At 39.7% G+C, this 23752-nt stretch overlaps 1 protein-coding gene across 5 annotated transcripts in view; it reads left to right on the top strand.

Annotated features, from left to right (window-relative positions):
• Positions 1 to 23752, top strand: part of SPHKAP (SPHK1 interactor, AKAP domain containing) — a 64451-nt gene that overhangs the window by 16041 nt on the left and 24658 nt on the right. For all 5 annotated transcript variants that reach the window (XM_066556241.1, XM_066556240.1, XM_066556242.1 and 2 more), the window contains exons 2-3: positions 2097 to 2199; positions 7996 to 8106. In XM_066556241.1, coding sequence (XP_066412338.1) covers positions 2097 to 2199; positions 7996 to 8106 — 214 coding nt within the window. The remainder of the gene's footprint in view (positions 1 to 2096; positions 2200 to 7995; positions 8107 to 23752) is intronic.

Genomic DNA, 23752 nt, shown 5'->3' with positions numbered 1-23752 from the left:
TATTCTATTTGTACTGTTTAATTAAGTTCCAAAGAAGGCTTTCAGGTAGTTGTCAAATTGTTATCTTTGTTGATGTTAGACTCAGCAACGCTTCAGGCACTGAAGTTCAATTCCCTGCACACAGTGGAGCTGAGAGCCAATAGTCATTAGGAGCCCTCAGCTCCCTGTGGCAGGGCCCTCAGCCTTCCTCTCAGTGAAGAGCAGGAGAAAAGAGTACAACAGGCCTTGTAGTTCAGCCTGGAGGTCAGCCTTGATCTGCAATTTTCTGTTAGATTGCAGAGGTGGTGCATTTTATAAAAAGAGGCAGTGCACAGCTTCTGCTAGGAGCGGTGAGTTTTACCTCATCCAAAGGCTGCATCTCAATGTGGACTTATCATGGAGGATACTTAACTTATATAAGATTTGACCCTCTGAATATGAGGTTCACACTTTAGATGGAGATAGAAAGCCAGAATTCATGTGTTTAATTTCCCTCATTCTGTTAAAGAACTCAGTATAAGAGCTATAAAATGCTATTTTGCTGTGTCAAATGCCAGAGAAATTACTGCTCAGAAATATTAGTGTATCTGTATCATCTGAACAATGAAGCAGAGTTTTGTAAACAGGCAAAAGTCTTCTTTCTAAATACAAATGATGCTTCCAGAGTATTAAGTGGTAACACACTTTCCAAGTGAAGTCAATTAACCCTCTTGTCTCTCTTGTGCATCTATATTCAGTCCTCCCATGTGATTCATGAAACTTCCCCCCAGCTAGCAATTAACAAGTCCTAAATTAGTATTATATTTTTTTATTCACTCTTCTAATTCCAGCACATCTAGATACTTTTTAAAATTATTATGGAATAGCACCACACACGTCAGCAGAATTCTCATTGACAAAGTTTCTTACCAGTGGGAATGCATATATTCATGGCTAGTCCTAAGCAGTATCAGGTAAAAGGTACATGAATCTTTGAGGGAAAGGTAGCCTTAGTCATGCTTGGCTCTGGATTTCAGGAAAAGTGAGTGGCCTCCTCTTAACCTACTGGTTTACACTCCAGTAAAGGTGACTGAGGAAAATGCACTTTAGGTTTGAGCATCGCAGGACAGTCTGTTATCCCATGGGAACCAATGAGGGATTATTACTCAAGCCATGGTAACCTGGTCACTCTTCATGGTCCATCACAACATGTTCTACATATTCTCACAGAGGACTTGCAATAGTTAAAAGCACTCCAAAGACCCAGTCTGGGAAGCAGAACATGATCATGTAGGATACTTTTGCCCTAGTATGTTCCTGTATAAATAGTCCTGTAGGACATGTGGCCTTTAATTGTGATCATGTCATGACCAGAAGGAGAAGGAGAAGCTTCATTAATCTTGGACCAATGTGATTATTAAACAATGGAAAATCTTTGAAGACTGGCCTAAACTATTCCAAAAGAAAAGTATGAGGATTGGTGCTTGCTGTGTATGCAAATAATTTGGCTGGGGGAACTTGGTTTTATGGTTTTGTACTTCACATCTGCACAGTTCCAAAGTAAACATGTTTATTGTGTACCACTGAATCACAAAACAGAATATGTGCATGACTTAGCTTAGCCCCAAACCTACAGTGTACTGAGCTGTTCTATCTGGATTACAGAATTCTGCCTCTCCTGTTGTGTTTTTTACTTTGTAATCACTACCCCTTTTCTTCCATCCTGGCAGGTAAAAATGCAGCAAATATTTCTGTTGTTTACCAAGCGGAATTATTGCAGCAAGTATTTAATTTGCTGCTCCAAGCTGCCTGCTTCTGAAAACAAGCTAGTAGCACTTTTTACAGTGGCATTCAAGACAGACAGGTCTGGTTGTAGGCAGTTTATGCTTTCCTCTAGTCTTCAAGAGACATCAGTCTGCTATTTTATATCCAAAGTGTGTAGCTCAGGATAGTCTTCCAAAAAGGGAAAATTAGCAATAAACAGACTAGTAAGTAACATCAGCTAGGAGAGTACAGACAGCATCTAGTATTCTAAGTTACATCTCTTTACTGACCTGTGTTTTGGTATAACTTGAGTTATTTATGTGACTGAGTCACCGGAAAGGTTTTTGGGGGCTTGTTTCTTTTTTGTTCTTCAGCAACTTTGAATCTCCACTGATGCATGAAGTCCCAGAGCGCCAAGGCAGCAGCACAGACAGTTCTGCAAGCAGTTTGGGAAGCTCTGTCACAGCATGTAAGAAGGTAACTTTTAAGTTTATGCTATATTCAAAGTCCAGTATATATATAGCTTTGCTTTTTAGCTTTCAGCTTTAGTGAGAAATACAAAATTTAAGTGATACTTAGAAAAGGTTTGATACAGAAAAGTAACGTAGTGGTTCTCTTATGGTATCTTGCAAGTTTTGTCTGCCTGGTCTATACTTGTCTGGTCCCAAAATACCTTATACATATATGGGAGGTAAACTCCCATTGAAAATTTCTGATTTACCTCATTATCTGACATTTCATGATATGAAATAAAAGCCATGCATAGCATGAATACCTTCAGGACTACTCTTCAATAAATGACAAGTTTCTGGGACCCAGATAGAGCTTTGCTTCTTCAGATCAATGCAATGGAGGGTCCTTCATGAAAAAACTTTGATTGGAATCGTTTCTACAACAAGAGGTGGTATAGGCTGCTATTATTGTTTCCTAAAACCAGATTTATATGCTATTATTAATTTAATTTAGAGCATGTGGGGGGGGGGAAGTGCACATGTATGTCATTAGGAGGGGTTGAATGTCATTTATGCATGTAGCTAATTTCAGAACAACTGTTAACAAAAGGTGAAGACCTTTTATTCCTCCTTCCTAGGAGCTTGTTTTGGCAGCACAGTCTGAGGGAAGGGGGCACTACCAGAGACTATTGAGGAGGACAGGCTGCCTTTCACCTCTCACTCTGCAATAAACCTCAGAGCTCTACTGTCTCCCACAGGCATAATTCAAGAGCTGAAAAGATAGCATTCATTTTAAACTTTCACAGTTCATTCAGGCTTCTCATAATTCTGTCTTTTAATAATGCTTTCATTTTGGGCTTGGAGTTTGTTGTTTGTTTTCTGTAAGAAGAGTGAAGGATAAAACATGTAGATGCTAAAGATTTTTCCTTATACTGAAAACCTTGCACAGAAAATTTGTTAGATATAATATCATTGATATAAAAAGACAACTTGATAAGACAGATGTGTATGCTGGGACTGGGCTTTTCTTCCTCACCCCAACATGGCTAAAAGATAAAATGTCAATATTTCATTTGATCGAAGGGTTCATTTGCAAAATAACACTTAGTTATTAAAAATACTGCTGACTGTAATTGGAATCCTCATATAGACAGAAAATCTACAGTGTGGGAAAACATTTTAAATTTTCATTTAATCTCAGAGTTGTTTACTTTATATAAGAGTGAAGGAGAGTGGCACAACACTAAGTGCCACCACTACGTTTACAAAAAGGGCTCCTGCTTGGTCACATTCACAAATATCAGTCTCTTATAAAGGGTAGCCTGTATCACATGAGCTGTTCATTGTAAAACAAGTCAATTTTATGACTGTCAGCACACTAAAAGAAAAGTTATTAACTTCTGACAACACTTCTGACAAACAGCAGTTTTTGGCTTCTTTACACTATTGTCACAGAAAGTTTACCTTTTGTGTGTGTGTGGAAAAGGATGAAGAGTTCTCTTTCAGCCTGTGTTAGGTGATTTTGCAGTTAGATTTGCAGTAATTGGTGGTGGAGTGAAACACTGTGGGCTACTGCTGCAAGGGAACAGTTTAAACAGTTGACTTGCAGGTTTGAGTAGTTATATTTGGCATGAATGGCTCCTGTCAGGAACCATATGAGATGTAGCCTGTTACTACACAGACCAACCTAAATGAATGCAGGAGATGTGCCCCTTGATATCTCATTTTATTCTGTATATCCCACTTTCCTATCTTTTTTGATGAGTAGTAATTAACCAAAGCAATTAAGATGTTCAGTCACGAAGACGCGGATGTTTCATTTGTGGAGCAGAGCCTTTTTAATGCTGTCTCGGTTTTCGATATTTACTGTATTTTAATGTCTTCTGATCTAAATCAGGGAGCAGGAAGCTGTTACACTAAACTCATATGCAGTATTTTCCTCTGGGAAAGAGTGACTTTTCTAATCCACACTCTGCTAGAGGCTGATTTAGTTCATTGATTCACAACACACTGAGTAATGCTGACGGCTGAGTCTCTAGATGAGAGTGGAAAACTTTTTTTTAGAACCATGAATTACTGCTGATTTCACATTTAGTGCATGATGCAGATTCATCCTGAATTATTTTCTGAGTGTGATGATCCTGCTCCAAACCAGATATACAGCAGTATAGTGTGTGCAGCTGTCACATGAGTGTGGTCAATGAATCAAATTCTGCTTTCAGTTTTCAGCTGATAGGAAAAATTCTAACAATGTGTCAGTGGGATTGGCCCTGCACTTGTCTTAATTAGATAAGAATGAAGATAAGTACAAGACAGGAGGATGAAATTTTGGCAAGGAGGATGAAATTTTGATACTGTTTGCCTTAAAGAGCATGACTGCAGACTGCCAGCTGAAGGAGAAGAGGGTTCGTTTTCTTGTCCTTTGGTACAGGTCACCTCAGTATATTTTGAAAAAAATGCTTAAATGCAAGAATGGCAGTGGTAATATGCTGGTAGAGATACAAAGAGTACCCGTTCTCACATTGCTTTTGATTAATTAACTAGCTCTGTTAGTTTACATCAACTCCTTCAAGCTTATACACTTTTGATCATTGCAGTCATATATTATTTTACTATAAGGATTTCGTATGTTCTTTTAAAAGCATGAATATCCAATCAAGTTTTCATGCATGTGCAAACTCCCACTTTGTCTAAACACATGAACCTATTTCACAGGGAGAAGTGCCTTACAATAGCAAGAGGCTGTAGGATATATTTCATTTATTCTTACCATATGTGTGCCTTTGATGACAACAATACTGTCTATTACCAAAGAAATATGCCCAAAAGTTCACATGACTTCTAGAGATACGTTTTTGCACAGCAGGTGTGTGTAACCCTACCTGTTTTCAGCATTGCAGGGTAGCCCAAATTATCCTTCCTCCACAGAAGTACCAAGGGGAAAGCTCTGAGCCATATCATGTCTATCTGGTCCTAATGCAAGAATTTGTGTTTCATAAGATGGAGTTTAAACTGATCCAAGGTTTACCCTTCACTCCGGCCACCACTGGCTCAAATGTCATCTCCCTCTCCTGACACCACTCAGACCTGTGTAAAACCAGACCATGGGCAAGGACACCTCTGGCACGCGTTCCTGCATTCCCCCATCCACACAGCACTGTCTTTTTGGAGCGTTTCTGGAGCCTTTCCAAATTACTTTGAGCCAGCCTCTGTTCCTTAGATCTGACCAGCTGACCTCTGCCAACTTCTCTACTTGAGGTTACTTAGAAATCACGTGCTGTCCAAAACTTCCATGTAGTAATTTGTACCCTTGACTTTGCAGTCTGTTATGAAAAGCTGCATACAAAAAATTAAATGCAATGTAAAGCCTTGGAACTCATAAACCACCCTGGAGTGACTCAAGCTTGGCAACCATGACCTGACCTGACCAGACCAAAACATTTGTCTTTACCAGTATTTGCTTCCTGATAAAAAGTCTCTGAAAGAAAATTAAAGGTATCAAGGGTCATTTAACATCCCACAGGAGACAAAGTAGGTGAAGTGTGGTCTGCCCAGCTCATTTCATGGGTTTGTCATGTACAATATACATTTGCTATGATTGAGCTGGTCTGAAATGAGACAAAGTCCTTCTGAGACAAAGATGAGCAGCACCAAAGATATCTGCAGCTTGTTTTGGCATGATAAATTTCTGCCTATCACAGTTTCTCAGAAACTGAGTTTTGGGAAAGAAAGATCTAAAGTGATTAAGGTTGAAGAAAAATTCACTGTGACCTTTAAGGGAATTAAACAAGATTGCTTGTTGCAGCAAAAGCTTTTTGAGCTTTAAGTTTCCTATGTATGCAAAATAATGTTTTAACAGGTTATTAGAACTTCAGCCCTTGAGGATGAGAATGTCTAGAGTCTAATTAAATCTGAAATCATATATATATATGTTTATGTGTGGTTTTGTATGTTCTATTCTATGTTGTCTTCACAAAGCCTCAGAGAATGGTAATTTTTCAGAAAGAGGAAAACAATGCTTAATTCTACATTTTACCAACCAGTTCATAATGCTTCAAGATTTCCTCAAAAAAAAAAAAACAAACAACCAAAAACCCAAACCCACACAACAGTTGATTACACTAACAGGAAATTGTTTCTGTGGGATATGGAGAGTATTATTTTCCCTGTCTAGTCTTGGAGTTAGTTATGATGGCAGGAATCTTTTTGCACTGAGATGGGAGGTTATAAAATTTATTGAGTGCAGAGTTGTTGCACTGGTAAACAAGATTAGCTAGCAGCCCCCAAGAAGAAGCTTGTGAAGTATTCATGAGCCTTTGGCATTCTCAGAAGAAAGTCACTTCCCATGAGTATTTAGTGAACCTTGAATTTTTATTTTAAAGCTCATTGGAAGAAAACCCATAGCAGGGCTGGTGTACTGAGAAACAACCACAAAGGTGGGAAGTCTCCATGGAGGGCACCAAAAAAGGGGAATGAAGCAGGCCAAGCTCAGGGCCTGTGGTGTTCCCCATTACCTCCTCGTCGCTCTCCTGCTGACTTTTATTCAGAAATCAATAACAGTATAATACAGGGAGTGAAATACTAACTGTGCAACTCACTTTCTACCAGAAAGATAAAAATTAGAGTGGGAGTTATTCTGTGGGTGGTAATAAGCTTACTTCTGGATGGCCCTAAGGATTAGAAAACTGTGTCAACTGGCCAGATGAGCTTTCCACAGTCATTCATCTTCCCTGAGAAATGAGAAGGACTCACAAGTTACTCTCATTTCCCTTCCTAAAGAAGGCATCTAGGCTTAGAGATCAAGTGTTCTTGAAGTAGGACAAATGTCTGTCAATACAAAACATGCAGTCAGGTAAAGGAAAGTACTGTAGATAGATTTTCTTTCCCTAGGTATAGCAACAAATTTCTATTTTTAAATATAATTACTTAAAGTCCAAAAATTAGCATAGAGGCTATTTCCAGGTAGTCAAGAATTGCAAGAAGTACAAATAAAATATACATCTATTTCACAAACACACCTCTTAACATTGCTGCCTAGTGAAGATGATAAGCCATAGGAAATGTTCTGGAAGTAGCACCAATGGTGCAGCAATATTCTTCCTGCTGTTCCCTAGCTGTTTTAAAGATACTTATGGTCCCTCTTTTTCATGGTAGAATATTAGTAGAGAGGCAGAAAGTAAAGAATTCAGTTTAATCTAAGCTGTAGGGCTGAGTCAACGCAGAAATTAAACACAAGGTTTTGGTCTCAGGGTGCTGACTGACCTCAGGACTCATCACAGAAGGTGCAAAATATTCAGCTTCTCAGAAAACAGAAAAACTTGTTTAAGAAGAAGGAGTTTGGAGCCTTGGAAGTCCCAGAAATGAGGCTGCTGGCAGAATGAGTAGTACTGATCTACTGTGGGGAGAGATACAGTCAGTCATAAAGGCTGCAAGTTGGTGTACTCTGGTGTAATCGAATAATTCGTTTTCCTAGTATGTCTGTTTATCACTTTAATGCAGAACAAAACTAATAGCAATATTTTTCAATAAAAATACTGGGTTTGGGCATTTCCTTCAAGTGTCTGCCCCCAAGGACTCTCAGTTCTGGAAGAAAATAGGTTCACACTTCAGGGGATATATAAGTGATTTGACTAAAGGTGCAGTAACTGGACAGGTCCAAACCAATAGGTCTGTCTTGTCCATCTTTCCCCCCCAACCCATTTCTCCCAATTTTGTCAACAAAATTTCCATTGAGTTACAACAATAGGGTTCCAGCTAACAAAGTACAATAGGGTTCAGAAAAATCTGTAATTATTTTAACTATTTTTAACTGTTTTAACAGATTCTCTGCAGTAACAGTCTGCTAGAATCAACAGACTACTGGCTGCAGAATCAGAGGACACCATGCCAAATTGGCTTTCTAGAAGACAAGTCAGAAAGCAACTGTGCCTCAGTAAGTACTCACTGCCATCTCCTCCTTGAGAGTTATTTGGATAGGCTGTGGAGCTGACAACAGTGAAACCAAAAATAGTCTGTAATTTCCGGCTTTCTTTTAAAAGCAAACTTACAAACTAAAAATACAGATTTCTATGCAGAGCACATTAATAAGGACTGCTGCAGAGGTTTCCCCATATTTGGCTTTCAGACTTTGGTGGCTCTCTGTATTTTTTTATGTTCATAATCTGCAACTCACAAGAGAGAAAAATAAGCCATAGAGAAAATTATTCTGAACCATAACTTGTTAAGTGGCAGGTTGGAAAGAGCAGATGTTTAAAAGGCTGCTCAATGTTCCTGAAGGCAGAGAGACACAATTAAAGAGAAAAAGCTCTTTCCATGTTAGATGAAAGGAAGCTGCTGAAGAGCTCATACAGAATTATTTTGCACTTGAAATTAAATTTCAGTCTCATTATTGTGGGTTATAATGCGATTAAGATCAGCTTTTGTTTAACAATGTGCATGAAGAAATACGAGTTATGTTGCTTTATAAACTATCTACATGAAACTAGATGGAAATACATGGCTATGTTTTTAATAGTTTTTTACTTGGTGGAGGACTGAGAAGAGCAGATCTTTCCCCAGAATCCTATTGGAATGCTATTCCCTGGTCTCAGTGAGCAAAGAAGGGCTTTAGGAAGGATCAGCTTTATCTCAGGTAACAGGTTTCCAGCACTGCTTGTGCTGCACACAGCCTAAAGACCAGCTGAGGGCTCTCATGGAGCCTGCTGGGATTCCCTCAGGGACAGGGAATTCAGCTCCAGCTGATGAGCCCAGGCTGGAGCTGCCAGGAAATTCAATCTCCATCCATGGAGCCTTCATGTCCTGCCCGGGGTGACACAGAGTGCCTGAGAGCAACAGGAGGGACACAGCAGTGTCACTGCAGCCCTGAGATTTAGGAATATGGCCAGAGGTTATTGGGCTTAATTCAGTCACACTCAGCACTGCTCTATCAGTTTCCACAAGACAGAGTGAGCAAAATACAGCACCTAGTCCCAAGTGAGCAACCCTTCAAGGTGAGAACCTGAACACATCCTTAACCAGAGCAGGTTCCTCAGGCAGATAACCAGTGGTATCCTCGTTTTTTCATATAGGAAGGGATTACTTTTAATGTAAAACATATTGACTACAGGCACTTAATTTTACTATTTAGTATTTAATATCCTAAAAATTAGGCTTATTTTCTCAGAGGAAATTACTACCTCAAATAATAATATAAGAATTAATTCTGGCTTGCTTTTTTACCTGTTGAGCTTTGACTTTTTGCTTAATTTTTCATAGAATCTTATATTTATCTCTGATAGGCTGGGCATACCAAGCAAAGATAAGTTGTTGTAGGAAGATTATGCCATGCTACCCTCCTTATTTCAGGCAGCATTTTCTGATTTTGCCATGCTGTCTGCTTTAAAAGATTAAAGTACCTTAAAGAGCTTTTTCCTCTACACTAATATTATAAGTGGTTTTTTTTTCTCTCTGGAGGATATTTGTCTAATTGGTTAACATTTCATTAAACTTACTTCAGTTAACAGTGGTACTGTTTAGCAGCAGTTTACCACTGAGATTAGGGTGCATAGTTTCCTGTTAATATAATCAGGTAGTATTTTGCAAGTAGTTTAATTGTGGATGTCTTGTTTTGTTTGTTTCTACTGAATGAGAACATAATCAAAATCCACCTAATAGAATAAAATACATGAATTTGTGAGACATAAAAGGCATAAGATCCACATAGTGATGTATAAATGCAATTAAAATTTCTGTAATGTGACATTCTTCTTACGCTGTGGAGTGACCTCATAAAAGTAGTTTCACATAAAAATGGATACTTTTTCTTACTCCAGTATTGCCAGCTTTCTTTCTCTGGACCTATAACAAATGTTTCGTGCTTTTGACATGCTTTGATGAAGACCTTATTGGAAAAGAGAAAACTAATAGATACTTTGTCCCTAATTTCCCTCCAAATATCTAGATCTAGATTAATTACCAGTGCTGAATATTTGTGGTTGGCTTATGTTAGTACAAGTTAAGAAATCTAAATTCTTGCTTAATTAGATGACTTATAGTTCTCTTCTAGCATTGGACTCTCCTAAAGCACAGTCTCTTTATCTTGCACACAGAAATGTCAATGATGACTTTATCTTAGCAGTTGCTAAGATTTAACACTTTTCTTTGCAATGCTTCTACAGTGTCTCCATGTTTAAGGGGGTATTGCCACCCTGCTAAAGATGTATCTTAATTTTCTTTTAGGAATTCTTCATGAACATAGTCATTAAACTATTATTTAGGAAAAGAGCAGGAAACAAAACTAAATGAAGAAAAAAAATTGTGGTATAGTCCTACAAGATATTTGGCATTCATTTGGTTCAAGATGCTTATAAGTGAATTTTCAAGATATTCTCTGACTTTCATGCTCCAGGCCAGCAAAAAGCCATTAGAAATTATATTTACACTGAAAAAAAAATTCTCTCAAAACATAGCAAGGCTCAAATGACCTCACCATAAAATCATCACACCCCACTGCTCTTTGCACACCCATCCTGTCCCAACACAGACAGGCTGGGAGAAAGACACTCCCACTCCACACAGCCTAGCAGAGAACTGTCCTTGAGAAGCACTGGTGCAGGCAGGTGGAACCTCTCCTTCCCAAGCAGTGTGCCTTTGTGAGAGGGGCAGTGGATTTCCAGACTGGCAGAAATCCTGTAAACTTCCTGGCAAATATCTTGGAAAAGCAGAAACTACACCCCTAAATGGCAGTGTGGAAGGTGGAAAATACCTGCCTTTCAATTAAAACAAATCACCTAGAAGCAGTGCTCATTTCTTACTTTAGCTAGATAATATTTTTTTTAAAGAGTCGGGATGTGACAAGGGCTCATTTTAAATTGTTTTATATCTCCTTAAAGCTCAGGAAAAAACTGGATTTGCAGGCAGATGGATGAGACAGCAGTTTCAATAAGGTGTTAAAGGTTTTGAAACATTCTTGAAATAGTCCAGCAGCTTTTCCATTTGCAAGTGCTCCTACTCTGTAACTACAAAAATGCTTACTCCAGAATGCTCCTCAGAGGGATGTAAGTAAAGCAGGCTGTTTGCATAGACACAGGCAGTTGGATGTGGGTTAGATCCAGCCCACATGGTCAGAGCAGAGGGAAAGGACAAGGACAGCAGCCCAAACTTCAGTCAAATTCAGCCATGGTTAAACACCCTCTTGTCTAATTGTTGGCTGCTCTTCTGTGCCCCTGTGCCATTGGCACCTTTTGCAGAGTGGTCTGATGATGATGGTGGAAGCACAAAGTGGAGGACAGCATGATTGGGGGAGTGGGACAGTGGAGGCAGCAGCAGCCACTGAGTGGGTTAATGCCACATGGAAAAACCCTCATCCATCTGCAGCACAGAAGGAGAAAGAATTACAGTTTAGGGTTAGTTAAATTGCTTAGTTTAGTGCAGGAGAACATACCCAGCCTAGGAGACAAACTTTGCAAAGAGAGGAAGCAATGCTTACCTTAGTGAGTGACAAGTGAGAGAGAAACCAGATTGTTACCAAAGCAAACAGGTGATGTGATGATGGAGCACATGGCCTGTGGTGTCTCTGTTAACTGACATAGTGAGGAATGTCCTTTTACTATCACAATGGCTGGATTTTCAGAGCTGGCTGCTTGCCTTGCAACCACATGGCTTTGCTGTCCTAACCAGGTATTTCAGCATTTTCACTTTCATTGCAGTTTAGCCATCAAGCTTTCAAATAACTTCAGGAGGAGGTTAAGGATGCCCTTATGCACTAATTTGAGCTGGTGAAATCAGGGCTTCTTAGGTCTCACCTCCTCCTCCAGCTCCTGCTTCATCTCGTTTACTGCCCTGGCATTTGTACAAATGTGCAGTAAATCAATTCAGAGAGAAAAGTAACTATGAAATTAAGAAATTAGTTTTTCTAGCCAAGTCTTCCTTGAATCATCTCACCATATTGTTAGATAAATGCCATTGCTTACTCAAGGGATGGAACAAAAACATCCAGGAAACAGCTACCACAAATTAATTCAAACTGAATGATAACATATGCAGGAAGGAAAAATCTTTGGCAAGGTGTATTTTGATTAAATAAATTACAGCAGTTTTCACTTGAAATAAAGTATATTATGAGTGGTTTCATTCTTTTCTTCACCCAAGTCTTTTTAAAGATATGGCACTACGTATCTTTGCATGTTTAGGTAGAAATACAGAGATTTTTTTTTTATCAGTCTTTGATACTAGATTACTTCTAGGTAACTTGCTAACAATAGTGCAGACACTGTGTCAGGGACGTTTTCTATCCCTTAGTCAGGGCCCATTTATCCAATACAGTATTCAGAGTGTCCAGAGAATGAGAGCATGCCCTCACTGAAGAGTGATGGTGTAGTCCTACAGGAGCTCAGAAAGAAGGGTTATTCCCCAGGCTAGTAGTAGTCAGCAAGGCTTTTTACACAGGCAGATACAGAAGTACAATCTTGAATCCCAAAGGAGATTTTTGTTTGTTGGCTTGTTTTAAAACAAAGCCATGTGTGTTCCTGAATAGTGACCATGCACAGCTGAAACTGGTGCTTTGTTCTATTGTGTTTGAATGAAGTTTTACATTTGCTAGCAAACATAGCAAAGCCCTATTTTTCTGCCTAAAACCACCAGACCTACGTACTAAGACCTTTTTCCTCCCTCATGAGATTGCTTGCACACCTCAGCACTATGTCATAGACAGGGAATTACAAGGCTGTTTATTTTACCTTTCACTCCATGATTACTCAACCATCTTCAGGAACAGCATTGTCTCTTTCAGAAATCAAAATCCATCCATTGCTTTCCAGATCTAAACCATAATTACTGGAGATATTTTTAGGTTTAAGTCTCATCTTCCTATTCAGCTTGACGATACCTTAATTACATCCTGACAAGGTGCAGGAACCAACAGCAGCAGGCTAAATTCTGGCATTGACTTGTAGTCCTTTCTCAGGCATGTGTGGGTGTTCATGCTGCTGTGGTAAGGAACTGAACCTTCCAGAGAGCCCCTCTCTGGCTTGCACAGGGAAACAAAACCCCTCCTCTTCACCAATTGCTCTCTGCCTTATGGAGCACAGTGCAGGCAGACTGAGCACTCGCTTCAAAGACCACTGAAAAGATTACTTGTATAATCTGTAAAATATGCTTCACTTTCTGCTCTTGTACATACTTGGCTCTGAAAAATATATCTTCACATATGAGCTAATGTTAAGACAGAATTCAAATATGCTCTTAAAGGGTTGCCTTTCCACATTTTCAGTACCACACACGTATCATACAGCAGTCAAATTCACAGCCTCATGAATTTCAGAGTGTGAAAGATTGACAATAGATTTTCTTCTCTTTCCTGTAACTTCAGACTTGGGACACTCTTTAATCATCTGTCTAGATCTGCCATCTTCTTTCCTGTCCCTCTGTGACAGTCTCACACTGCAGTGGTTTTCTATCTGTCCTTAAGAGAAGCAGATGCTTAACCTTACTCTGACAAAGCTATAAATAGGCACTGGGAGGATCAGGCATGGTATTGCAGCTGTATCCTCTCCAGCATTCCACTCTGGCATATTCTCAGTGCCTCCACGACCTGCTTTATCAAGAAATGAAATTCTTGTGCTACCTCCAGAGTGGACATCTGTGACTGTGCTGCTGTTACAACCACAGTCTCTCTCTCTAACATGAATTGCAGGCTGAGGTTTGCAGAAATTTGTTAAACATTAAGTATACACATTAAGAGCACTGGAGAGAGGAGATGGTGCATGTGGCATAAATATTTATTGGAATATTTTCTCTAAGTCTTAAGTGGCAATTAATTACATCAAACCCAAAGGAATAAGCTTTAATGGGAAGAAAATATTCACAGCTGTTTTTGAAGCAGTGGCTTATGAAGAGATAACACAGGAAGATTCATTAATGCAGTCCAGCCATTAAAGTAGGGATAGGCTCTAAAATATCAGGAACCATAAATCCACCAAGTCATTTGAGATAAGCACCTTCTGAAGAATAATTTGGACTAAATTTCAAATTCATTACTGCTAAAAATGCTGGAAGGAGAGCAGTATAACACATCCTTTTGACAACATACAAGGTGTACCAGAAAGAGAATTGTGGCTGGGCTGGGGAGACAAGGGAGAGTCTTGTCAGGGCCTTATTTAGGTGAATTTGAGTGACTCACAGGAGATGCACTGAGCTGTCTGCTTTTGGAAACATTCTATTAGGGCCTGCAAGGAGAGTGGTTGGAAACCTCATGTCATGTTAGATAGCAGTTGTGCAGCTCACAGGAGAGGTTTTTGCATGGAAACTGAAGGGAGTAATGTGGCTTTTGTGACCATCCCAATGAAAATATAGGGCAACAATGGGAGAAAGACTTCCTCCATTCACAGCTAGAGAAATTGCCTCTCTCTAATCATGCAAAGGACCACACAACGGAAGGAAGGCTCAGACCTCATTTCAAGTTGATGTTTTCCCAACCTGCCTGTTGTAATTTTGGGCAGAGAAACTGTCAGGAGAGCACCATGGTCCTACTTTGATACAAATGGATTTTTTGATGGTAGCCTGATCTGACTTTGGTGAGATAAGGAAGGTACTGCTGTATCCCACTGAGGGATACCTGCCATGAAGCCTTTGGAGTTATTTGTAGTACAGAAGATGGGCCTGAGCTGCTTCATACTCTGAGGTTACCACTGTGTGCTGGGCTGGAGGTAATTTTCTTCCCAGTGGCTGGTGTGGGGCTATGTTCTGTATTTCTGCTGAACACAGGGAATGAATACAGAAATGCTTTTGCTGTTCCTGAGCAGGGCTTGTGTACTGTCCCCACAGTGAGTTCACTGGGGTGCACAGCAGGCTGGGACAGCAGACCCCAGCTGGCCCAAGGGATGTTCCATAGATGTGACATCGTGCTCAGCACAGAAAGCAGGGGGCACAAGGAGAAAAGGGGAGACAGAAATTCTCACACCTGTGTAATACTGCTACCTCATATTTTCATTCATGCAAATCCTTTTGCAAGTAGCTACAGGGCATATCTAGTACTTCCAAACTAATATTTTAATTTCTACATTTCACAGCTGGTTCCTCTGCCAGAATCATTTTGGCAAGCATGGAAATTAATGTGAGACAAGCATTGCATCCAAATGCTAATGGATGATTAGCTCTGTCTTCCAGAAACTTTTTTTTTTAATTCTGAGTCACTATCAGGCTATTTCAAACACCTCATACAAGACATATTCCAGCTCAAGATCCTCTTTAACCATTTAAATATAAAAGGTCAAATTTTACTGTGCACAGAGGAGAGAGCTACATCTCTTATACCATTCCCAGTCTCCTATTTACTAAAACTGTGCATTCTTCATATTAGTGATAACTGCTAATGACCCCAAAAAGAAATGATGAGAGCCAATGGCAGTGAAAACAAGTCACCAGAATTTGTTCAGTGGAGGAAAGGAAATTGTAATCTAAAAACAAATACCTGCAACAGAAAAGCAACAAGTGGCAATTTTTAGTGTCCTTTTTTCTTACAATATCGTAGATCTTCACAAAATTATATAAGTCCTTAAAGCACTATATACTATATACATTTCATATACACTTCTTCAGTAGATACTTGTCTGTATGCTCAGGAGAAGGAGACACTTTAGAAGTGAATAGAGCACACAGGACGGCACACCAATTTAATAGCAGGAAATGAAACAAAATCCTTCCTGCTTCCCAAAACTACTCTGAGGTGGAGTAATAGGAGGCAAAATAATAGTAATGATTAAAAAAAGTGGGAGAACACTCTGAAGGAACATTCTGAAGAATATTACCTGAAACCCACACATTTCAGCTAGTAGTTTGTTAATGGTTGAGATCTCTCTTTCCCAGAAATTATAGGAAAGTGTCTTTTCCATGACATGCTTTATAATGGCAGTGTCACAAGCCTCACTGCTCTGCATGAAGGCATTTTAAAGCCTCCTATAAAACCAGAAGGAAGATGAATGAAGATGACAGTTGGGCATTATGAAACCATATGCAAAAGAAAGTCACGTGCACATTCCTGCTTCAGATAATCCTCATTTGCTCTTCATTAGTGTCTGTGTGTGACTGCACAGTTATGTATTTAAATAGCTGAGGAATCTGTGAGTGTGCTGAGTGGGTGCAGGAGCTGTGTGCCCCCAGGCAGGGTGTCTGGGTGCTCTGCTGCAGCTGTGCTGGCTGTGGCAGCAGAGCTCCTCCTGAGTGAAAGGACACTTGTTTGTCACACAGATAAACACAGAGGCCCCATGGCAGTGTGAGAACTTGAAGAACATACCAGGGTGGATGTTCTTCTGCACAGCTTTGTGCTCTTAGCATGAACCTCAGCTTGCACTGTGGGTTGCACCTAACTGCAGCTGAGTGTTTTGCCAAAGGTGTTCTCCAAAGAACTTCTGTCAGGACCTTGTATAGACAAAGGGTGTGTCCATGTGCCCTGAAAGATGCTCTGCAGCTGTCCATACAACAGCTCTAAGTTCAAGAACAAAAAGAAATCACCACACATTGCAGTGTCACTGAAATGACCACAAACACCACTCCTTACAGTACTGCAGGAATCTAGCACAGGCTGAGATTTCCAGCTCCTTTTCCAAAAAGATCCAATTCAATCCTCAAGTAGATGCACAGACTTCTCATCTCTTTGGTCTTCTGCAAAGAGACTGGGAACTACAGAAGCCCAGCCTTTAATCATCACTGTAGGAGTTTCCTTTCTGTAGAATGAGTCTAGACCTGCAGATTTAAGGTGACCATGAAGAAGGCAGATGTTTTCCTGGTAGAAGCTTGTTTAGGGAAAGAAGTTCAGACCAGAACACCTTTCTGATTCCCAGCTTTGCTATTTCAGATACAAGAAATTGAAATCTAGAAGTTTGCTCTAAACCCCTCAGAAGTGTTATTCAGATATTTTTTTCTCCAACTGTGTATGCAACTAAGTATATAGAACAAATAACTTTTTTTTTTAATTGCAGAGCTTAAAATGGTAAAGATAAAGTTAATAATGTGACTCATGGACAGATCTTTATTTCTGCCAGCCTCTATGTAATTTAGTAGAAAAACATCTGTGATTACAGCAGCTCCATGGTCTGGCTCTGGGAATACAGAGCTTGTGAGAATGGATGAGTGTGCAGAAGTACAGGTACTTCTGTCTGACACACAGGGATTGGGGATGGATTCAATAAATCTGATGTTATGGCCACCTCCGCCAGATTGCAGCAGATGTTTAATTGAGATATTCCATGTTCTTTTTAACTGATATTATGCAAATGTGGGTACTCATATATTTAAAGTAATTTTTCTAGGTATACGGGAAGAATTAGTATCAAATCCACCAAAATTAATTTTCCCAGTTAAAATCACTTTATTTACTGTGAGAGTGTAAAGAATTTCCCCATTTGCTTCTTGAAAAGTGTATTTGAGTAAGCAAAGTCCTTCCAAAGCTACACATCTACCCTGCACCCTTTTTGTTTTTTAGTTCCCTCAAAGTGCTTGAAGAATTCTGTGAGAGGAAATTATTTAGCTTTGCTATTTCATACTGGATTTGGGAACTCAGTAAAACAGATCTCAACTGGGGAATCACCTAAATCTGTCCAAAAATACATGTGTTTAGGCAAAACATTCTCCCAAAGCAGCTGTGGGTTGTGTAAATAAAAATAATTTGACAAACTAGTTGAATTATATTTAAATTAGTTTGATTAAATACTTTTAAAGAATCAAGAGAACACCTAGGATTACAACCTCAGTAAAAATGCATGATTAGAGTTTCTGGTTGCCTGTTCACCAAGAGAAATAATTTCAGGCTCAAGTGAAATAGTCACTTTTGAGCTCACTGGATGATATCTGTCTAATTTGACAATAGGCAGAGGTTCCAGAGCCAGAGTTCCTACAGGTTTCATGAATACAGATGAAACTGAGAAATTGTAAGGGTGTGAACTCAAACCTTCCTTATACCACAGAGAAACCAGACAGAGCTGCACTTTAATAAAGTCTACTGAGAGGAAAGTGGCAGAGCTTACATGTCAACATGCTGAAAAGTTAACCTTAAGATGCTAATACAGAGATAAGCAGATTTTCTAATCTCAGCAGTCAGACTGCCAGCTGTTTTCCAGACTGATTCATAAGCACAAGAACCTGTGCTATTCCTTCTTTTTCAAGTAATCTTGCTGCCTCAGAGTTCTACCTATTTATAACCTGTCCAACAGCTGGGGCAGAGCTGCCCTGCAGTTTGTAGAGCATGCATGAGCAGACAGATGATGTGCACGTCTACTGCAGCAGAAACAGGGGTCAGTCCCAAAAGGTTGGGTTATAAAATGACAGAAACCATCACTCTCACCAAACTGGATCCATCACAAAGCTGTAATTTCTGTTGCTTGTAACAGTGGTCAGCAGTAGCTGGATATTTTGTATGCTGAATGTAAATTCTCTTAATGGAAGGGTGAAACAATCCTTTTTAAGGGGAGAGAACACGAGGTCTTGGTTTAAAAATGTAATTTTATGAGGCAGGAACCAAGAAGAAGGACTGGGGCCAGGATGGGCCTGGTGAAGGAAAGGAAGAGCTGAGGAAATGATCCAGAGAAGTTAGATTTTACAGTCCTAATTTCTTATGGTGCATATTTATCAAACAACTGAGCTCAATCAAAAGCTATCATCAGACCTGTATGCTTCCTTCCATCTCATCCCATCCTCTGAAAAGCTGAGAACTTACAGAATGATCTGCTTTTAGTAAATAATTTTTTAATCAGAGAAGACACAGGGCCTGTTTTTCATCTAGAGACAACAGTTTCTCATCTACTGGATACAGTCCTGAAATCCCTTCACAGAAAGCTTTGAGTGGAGATTTATCAGGATGAGTTTCATAAGGTGTGAGAACTATGGAGCTGCTGGTTTTCCCAGCTGCCCTGCAAAATGCCATCTCCCCATTCCTTCTTCCCCCAGCGTAGTCCAGAACAAAAAGCACCTAAGCCTGGAAGACTGCAAAATAAATACAGCAGTCCTGCCCCACTGTGTGAAAAACAGAGCAAAAGTGACACACATGGTCTGAACTATGATGCCTACTAACATTTTACTTTAAAAGATGGGAGGGACCATATTATGTATTATAATGTTACTCTAATCATGTACTCTAATTATAACTAGAGCAGTGGGGGCAAGTAAGGACGAACTAGCTTAGTTTAAAAACTCAAACCCAAATAGACTGCTGCAGACACTGGTGGTTTAGCTGCTGATCTGACAGCCTGTGTCTAGGTGTGTAATGCACAATTGACTCTTTCTGTCTGCTGATAGCTCCACTCACACCTTGGTAATAATACCTGCTCATCCTGACACCCCAGAGACCCAGGGCAGTGGAATTTGAGTCCAATCACAGTCACTGCTATGGAGTATTTTCACTTGACATCTTTGTTTAGCAAAACCATTTGCATTTTTTAATTAGGCTTAGCCACATTGACTTCCTCATCTTTCTCAAGCACTGAAAAATCCTGTAGAGCACCACAGAATGGATTGCTGTGCACAGATAAGCAGAATGGATTTAAGTACTTATAATGCTTTAATCTCGTTTTGTGCTTCTATGTGTCATACAAATGTCTTTGAGAAAAATAATTGATTTTTATAGTAGTTTAGAGCAATGCTGTACCAAATAAAGGTATCTAGGTGTGTTAAAGAAAACATTAAGAAAATACTCAACTGTCCCAGAAATCTGAGCATTCATTTAGTAATGTACCATCAATGTTCTCTTTTCTGTAAATCAAACATCATCATAATTTCCTTTACGTCAGTTGCTTATAGGATTAAGCAACTGTTTGGCTTTGGAGACTGCAGGCAGTTGTATTTCTTGGCTTACCCAAACCAGCCTGGGCAGAGACTGCCAAGACAATCAGAGTTTGGGGCTAGAGGGAGTCAGTCCCTCACCTTGGTTTCATTGTTAAATAGCTTGGTTTTAGAAACCATTAAATATTTTATATTCGTCAGTGCATTTGGGACTGTGGTGTTCTTAGTCAATGATGGTTTCAGTAATTTTAAACAAAACCTTTTGGGACTGACCTCTGTTTCTGCTGAGTTATTTAGCAGAGTCTTGCCTATAATTAACTACAACAGTTAAAACTTTATTGCATCTTTGAATTTTGGCAATTTAAAGTTTCAACTGTTTCTATGAAATCTTTTCCCTGGAAGTGTCTAAAATTCAAAAGTACTGGTTTATGAACTTTTGTCTTTTTCTTTCTGGAGCAGCCTGGTCACTGATTCATTGCTGTATTTCAGTATCAGGCCCACCCTGCTGAGCAGGAGCTCAGAGGAGGCAGGAAAAGAATAAAGGTGCAGGACTGGCTCCTGAGCAACCCCAAACTGATTTCAGGTTATTATTCTGCTCATGAACAAATTTTCCTTTAAAATACCACCTCCTGCAACAGTCTGATGGAACCATAATTTTTCCATACCAACAATTTTCAAATACAGGAAATGGAAAAAGTCAAGATAACGTGAGCAAAGCTAAATGATGGTATCAATTATGGTTTATTGGTTTATATTTATCATTTTTCTATTTGGACTGGCCTTCAAATCAGATCTGTTAACTGTCACAATTATACTATCTAGTCCTCTGAGATTCTATTTAACATTTAAATGGATACAGAAAGAAAGAAAAGAAATAAGCATAATAAGACCTATCAAAAAAATGAAGAAGATGAATGCAGGCATATAAGGTTTTACAGAAATGTACATTAACTCTTTAATCTTGCACAAGCAGTAATACTTTCTATTCATTCTGCAGTAAAAACTCCTTTTGATGCCACTCTATAAATAAAAGTGGTGACAGAAAAAAAAAAAAACTTTTTAAAGGTAATGAGAGAGAAGCAAAGGGTAGAAATATCAGGCTGGCTATTGCTCCTGGCCTTGATGGGTGCAAAGTCATTTCTGTGAAGGAGGTTTTACACCCAACATGTGCATATTCATTTGAGCAGTCACAGAGTGGTTGATAACAAGATTCCCATCAAATGCAGTGAATTTACCCAGATTCATTTGGGCAATGAATCTTCAGATATTTGGGATGTCTGAAGATGCAATGTAGGGAGACTTCTACTCTCCAAAGCCTGAGTCACAGGGAAAACCTGACAGCAGCTTTTCAGCACGTGAATCAGAACTATATTGTAGCATTTATATTGAGAGTTGGAGCCATAGAGACCTCAAGTATCAATTATGAAAGTTTTCTTTTAGTAAATAATTGTGGTGAAGTGACCAAAGCCACAAGCTTCCAAAAAGAGTTTGCAATCAGCCTCCTTTCACACAAGTCCTACCACACGTAGATGGTTAAAAAATTAATAGTGTCTTCAACACTATTTTTCTGTTTCCTTGATAGCTAATGGATGATCTTATGTGACATTTTAGAATATTTGTTTAGAAACCATCATTTCACAGCTATTTGGTTTTTTTATCTTTCAAAAAAAAACTGTACTTGAAACTCTATTGGGATCACAAGATTTAGGAAATTGCAATTTTAAAGAACAGAGAGGTCAGTGATTAGGGGACCTTACAGACAGTACACATATATATCTACACACACATTTCTATCTATAGATCACAAGAAGTCCAGGAGGTTTTATTTAGCCATCACATTAGCATAAATAAGACAAGTGAAAAAAAATGCAAAGTTCTATTTGGGAGCTTTGCAGATGAACATCAAAACAAATGCTCCAAACTGGCTGTATGGATACAATCTGCTGGAAAAGGCATTTTATGCCATCCTAATATAAGTCAGAAATACATGAGTGATTCTGGTCATTTTCAAAGAGACAAAGCTCACAGGGAGTTTCTGGTCAAAATCTGGCCTGTTGCCACTCCTTTGATACTTTCTGTGGATTACAGTTTACTTTGGCTCACAAGTACAGAGTAAAACAATATTTTTTCCTCGGGCTTTCACTGACTTCAGCTCCTGAGGGAGCCCATCATGCAGCTGTGGGTCCTCAGAAATAGTCACCATTCCAATGAGCAATGCCTTGGAGCAGCTCTATTCTGTTATTGTGCTGAGGGGAAATCACAGTGATCTAATCTTTCTAAAGCCAGGAGACTCAGACTTAAGTCTAATAGTTTAGAGCAACTGTATTTTTTTCTACTTTTCAGAGATGAAATTAGGATGAGAGTAGGTTCAGAATTTCAAATCTGCCATCCTATCACAGAGTTATTGCTAAGAACAAAAATTATTGTGGTCAAAGATTCCATTAAATCCTTAAAACAACTGTCACAGCAATCACAGTTGATGTAAAATTCAATCACCTTCTTCACAAACTGCACCTTCACAGTTCTACATTTAAAAAGGGATAAAGTGTTTAGGATAATAATGTATAAGGAACAGCACACACCCCGAGAATAAACAATACCTGCCCAAAATATGGAGGGGAAACCACATGGAAGTAAAATGCCAAGCCTTTAGTATTTCAAAGGGTAATGCTAAATAATAATCAGAAATCACTGCACTGGTGTAGGGTGCAGTGCACCAAGCAGCCTGGCAAGATGCAAAGAAGCACAGCAGGGTAATTTAAAAGTGACATTGGGGAGCTGCATATCTGGTCACCCAAACCAGGACAGAGAGGACCCAGCTGGCTGTCCTGACACACAGCTGCCTTCTGCTCCTGCCACTGCACTCTGCTCAGCAGCAGATGGTGACATTTAAAGGGAACAAAGTCATGGGGGAAGCTCTAACTGTGAGGGGCAGCACAGTCTGATCCTGCCTTCCCTGCTCTGGAGCTGCACTGCAGCTCTCTGCCATGAGGACTGCATTCCTACCAGCACTTCACCTGGTTTTTTACAGAAAACTACCTTCAGTCCTGGCCTCAGCAGTTGCTCACCTTCTCATATCCCACAGTTGTGTCCTGCACATCCTCAGATTTAGGCATTTATACTGCTTTAACTTGGCACCCAGGAACTGCCTGCTCAGAACCACTTTCTCTTGAGATCTCTCCTGGGGCTAATTACCTTTTTCACTTCTGTTTGTAGGAAATTAGACATGAGTTTTATGGGCAGATAAAAGAGCAGTCCCAAACCAGTTGTTCTCTCTGAGTGTCTCGTGGGGTCTCTGAATTGGCACCTGGCATGAGTTGGCTCAGTGATGTGTCAGGAAGAGGATGGGAAAGGCAGAACAGCACAGACCTGGGAGATTAAAACTCTATAAACTCATTTTCAAGACAGCATTTGCACCCTGAAATACCAACCAGGACAGCACAGAACATGGAGAGTTCTACACAGTTCTGGTGCAAATCCAAACATCTGCACAGACATTTAGCCTGTGCTGAGGTGTTTGGCACCAAACCCAACCTGCTGGGGACACCTAGGCCGAAGCTGGGGATCAGGTGGATGGGGCAGTGGTGGAGTGACAGGGATGAAACACTTTGTGTCACCTGCATACACTCCTGCTGCCACTCTGATAGTCTATTTAACTGTGTTGTCCTAGTCCAGCTACTGATGGATTAGAAACTAAGAAACTCTGCTTAGGGGTGTCCTTTAGGTTACAGAGTCCTAGGCTCAAATGTTAGAACATGGCAGATACACAGTGCTCTGATTCTACATCATTTTCCCCCTTTTTGCAGGCTTCTTGTTCACTGAGTCAGGCA

This window comes from Molothrus aeneus, chromosome 10 (genome assembly GCF_037042795.1).
Source record: "Molothrus aeneus isolate 106 chromosome 10, BPBGC_Maene_1.0, whole genome shotgun sequence".
NCBI lineage: Eukaryota > Metazoa > Chordata > Aves > Passeriformes > Icteridae > Molothrus > Molothrus aeneus.
The sequence above is the reverse complement of the archived record's forward strand: the minus strand, read 5'-3'. Positions and strand labels throughout refer to the sequence as shown.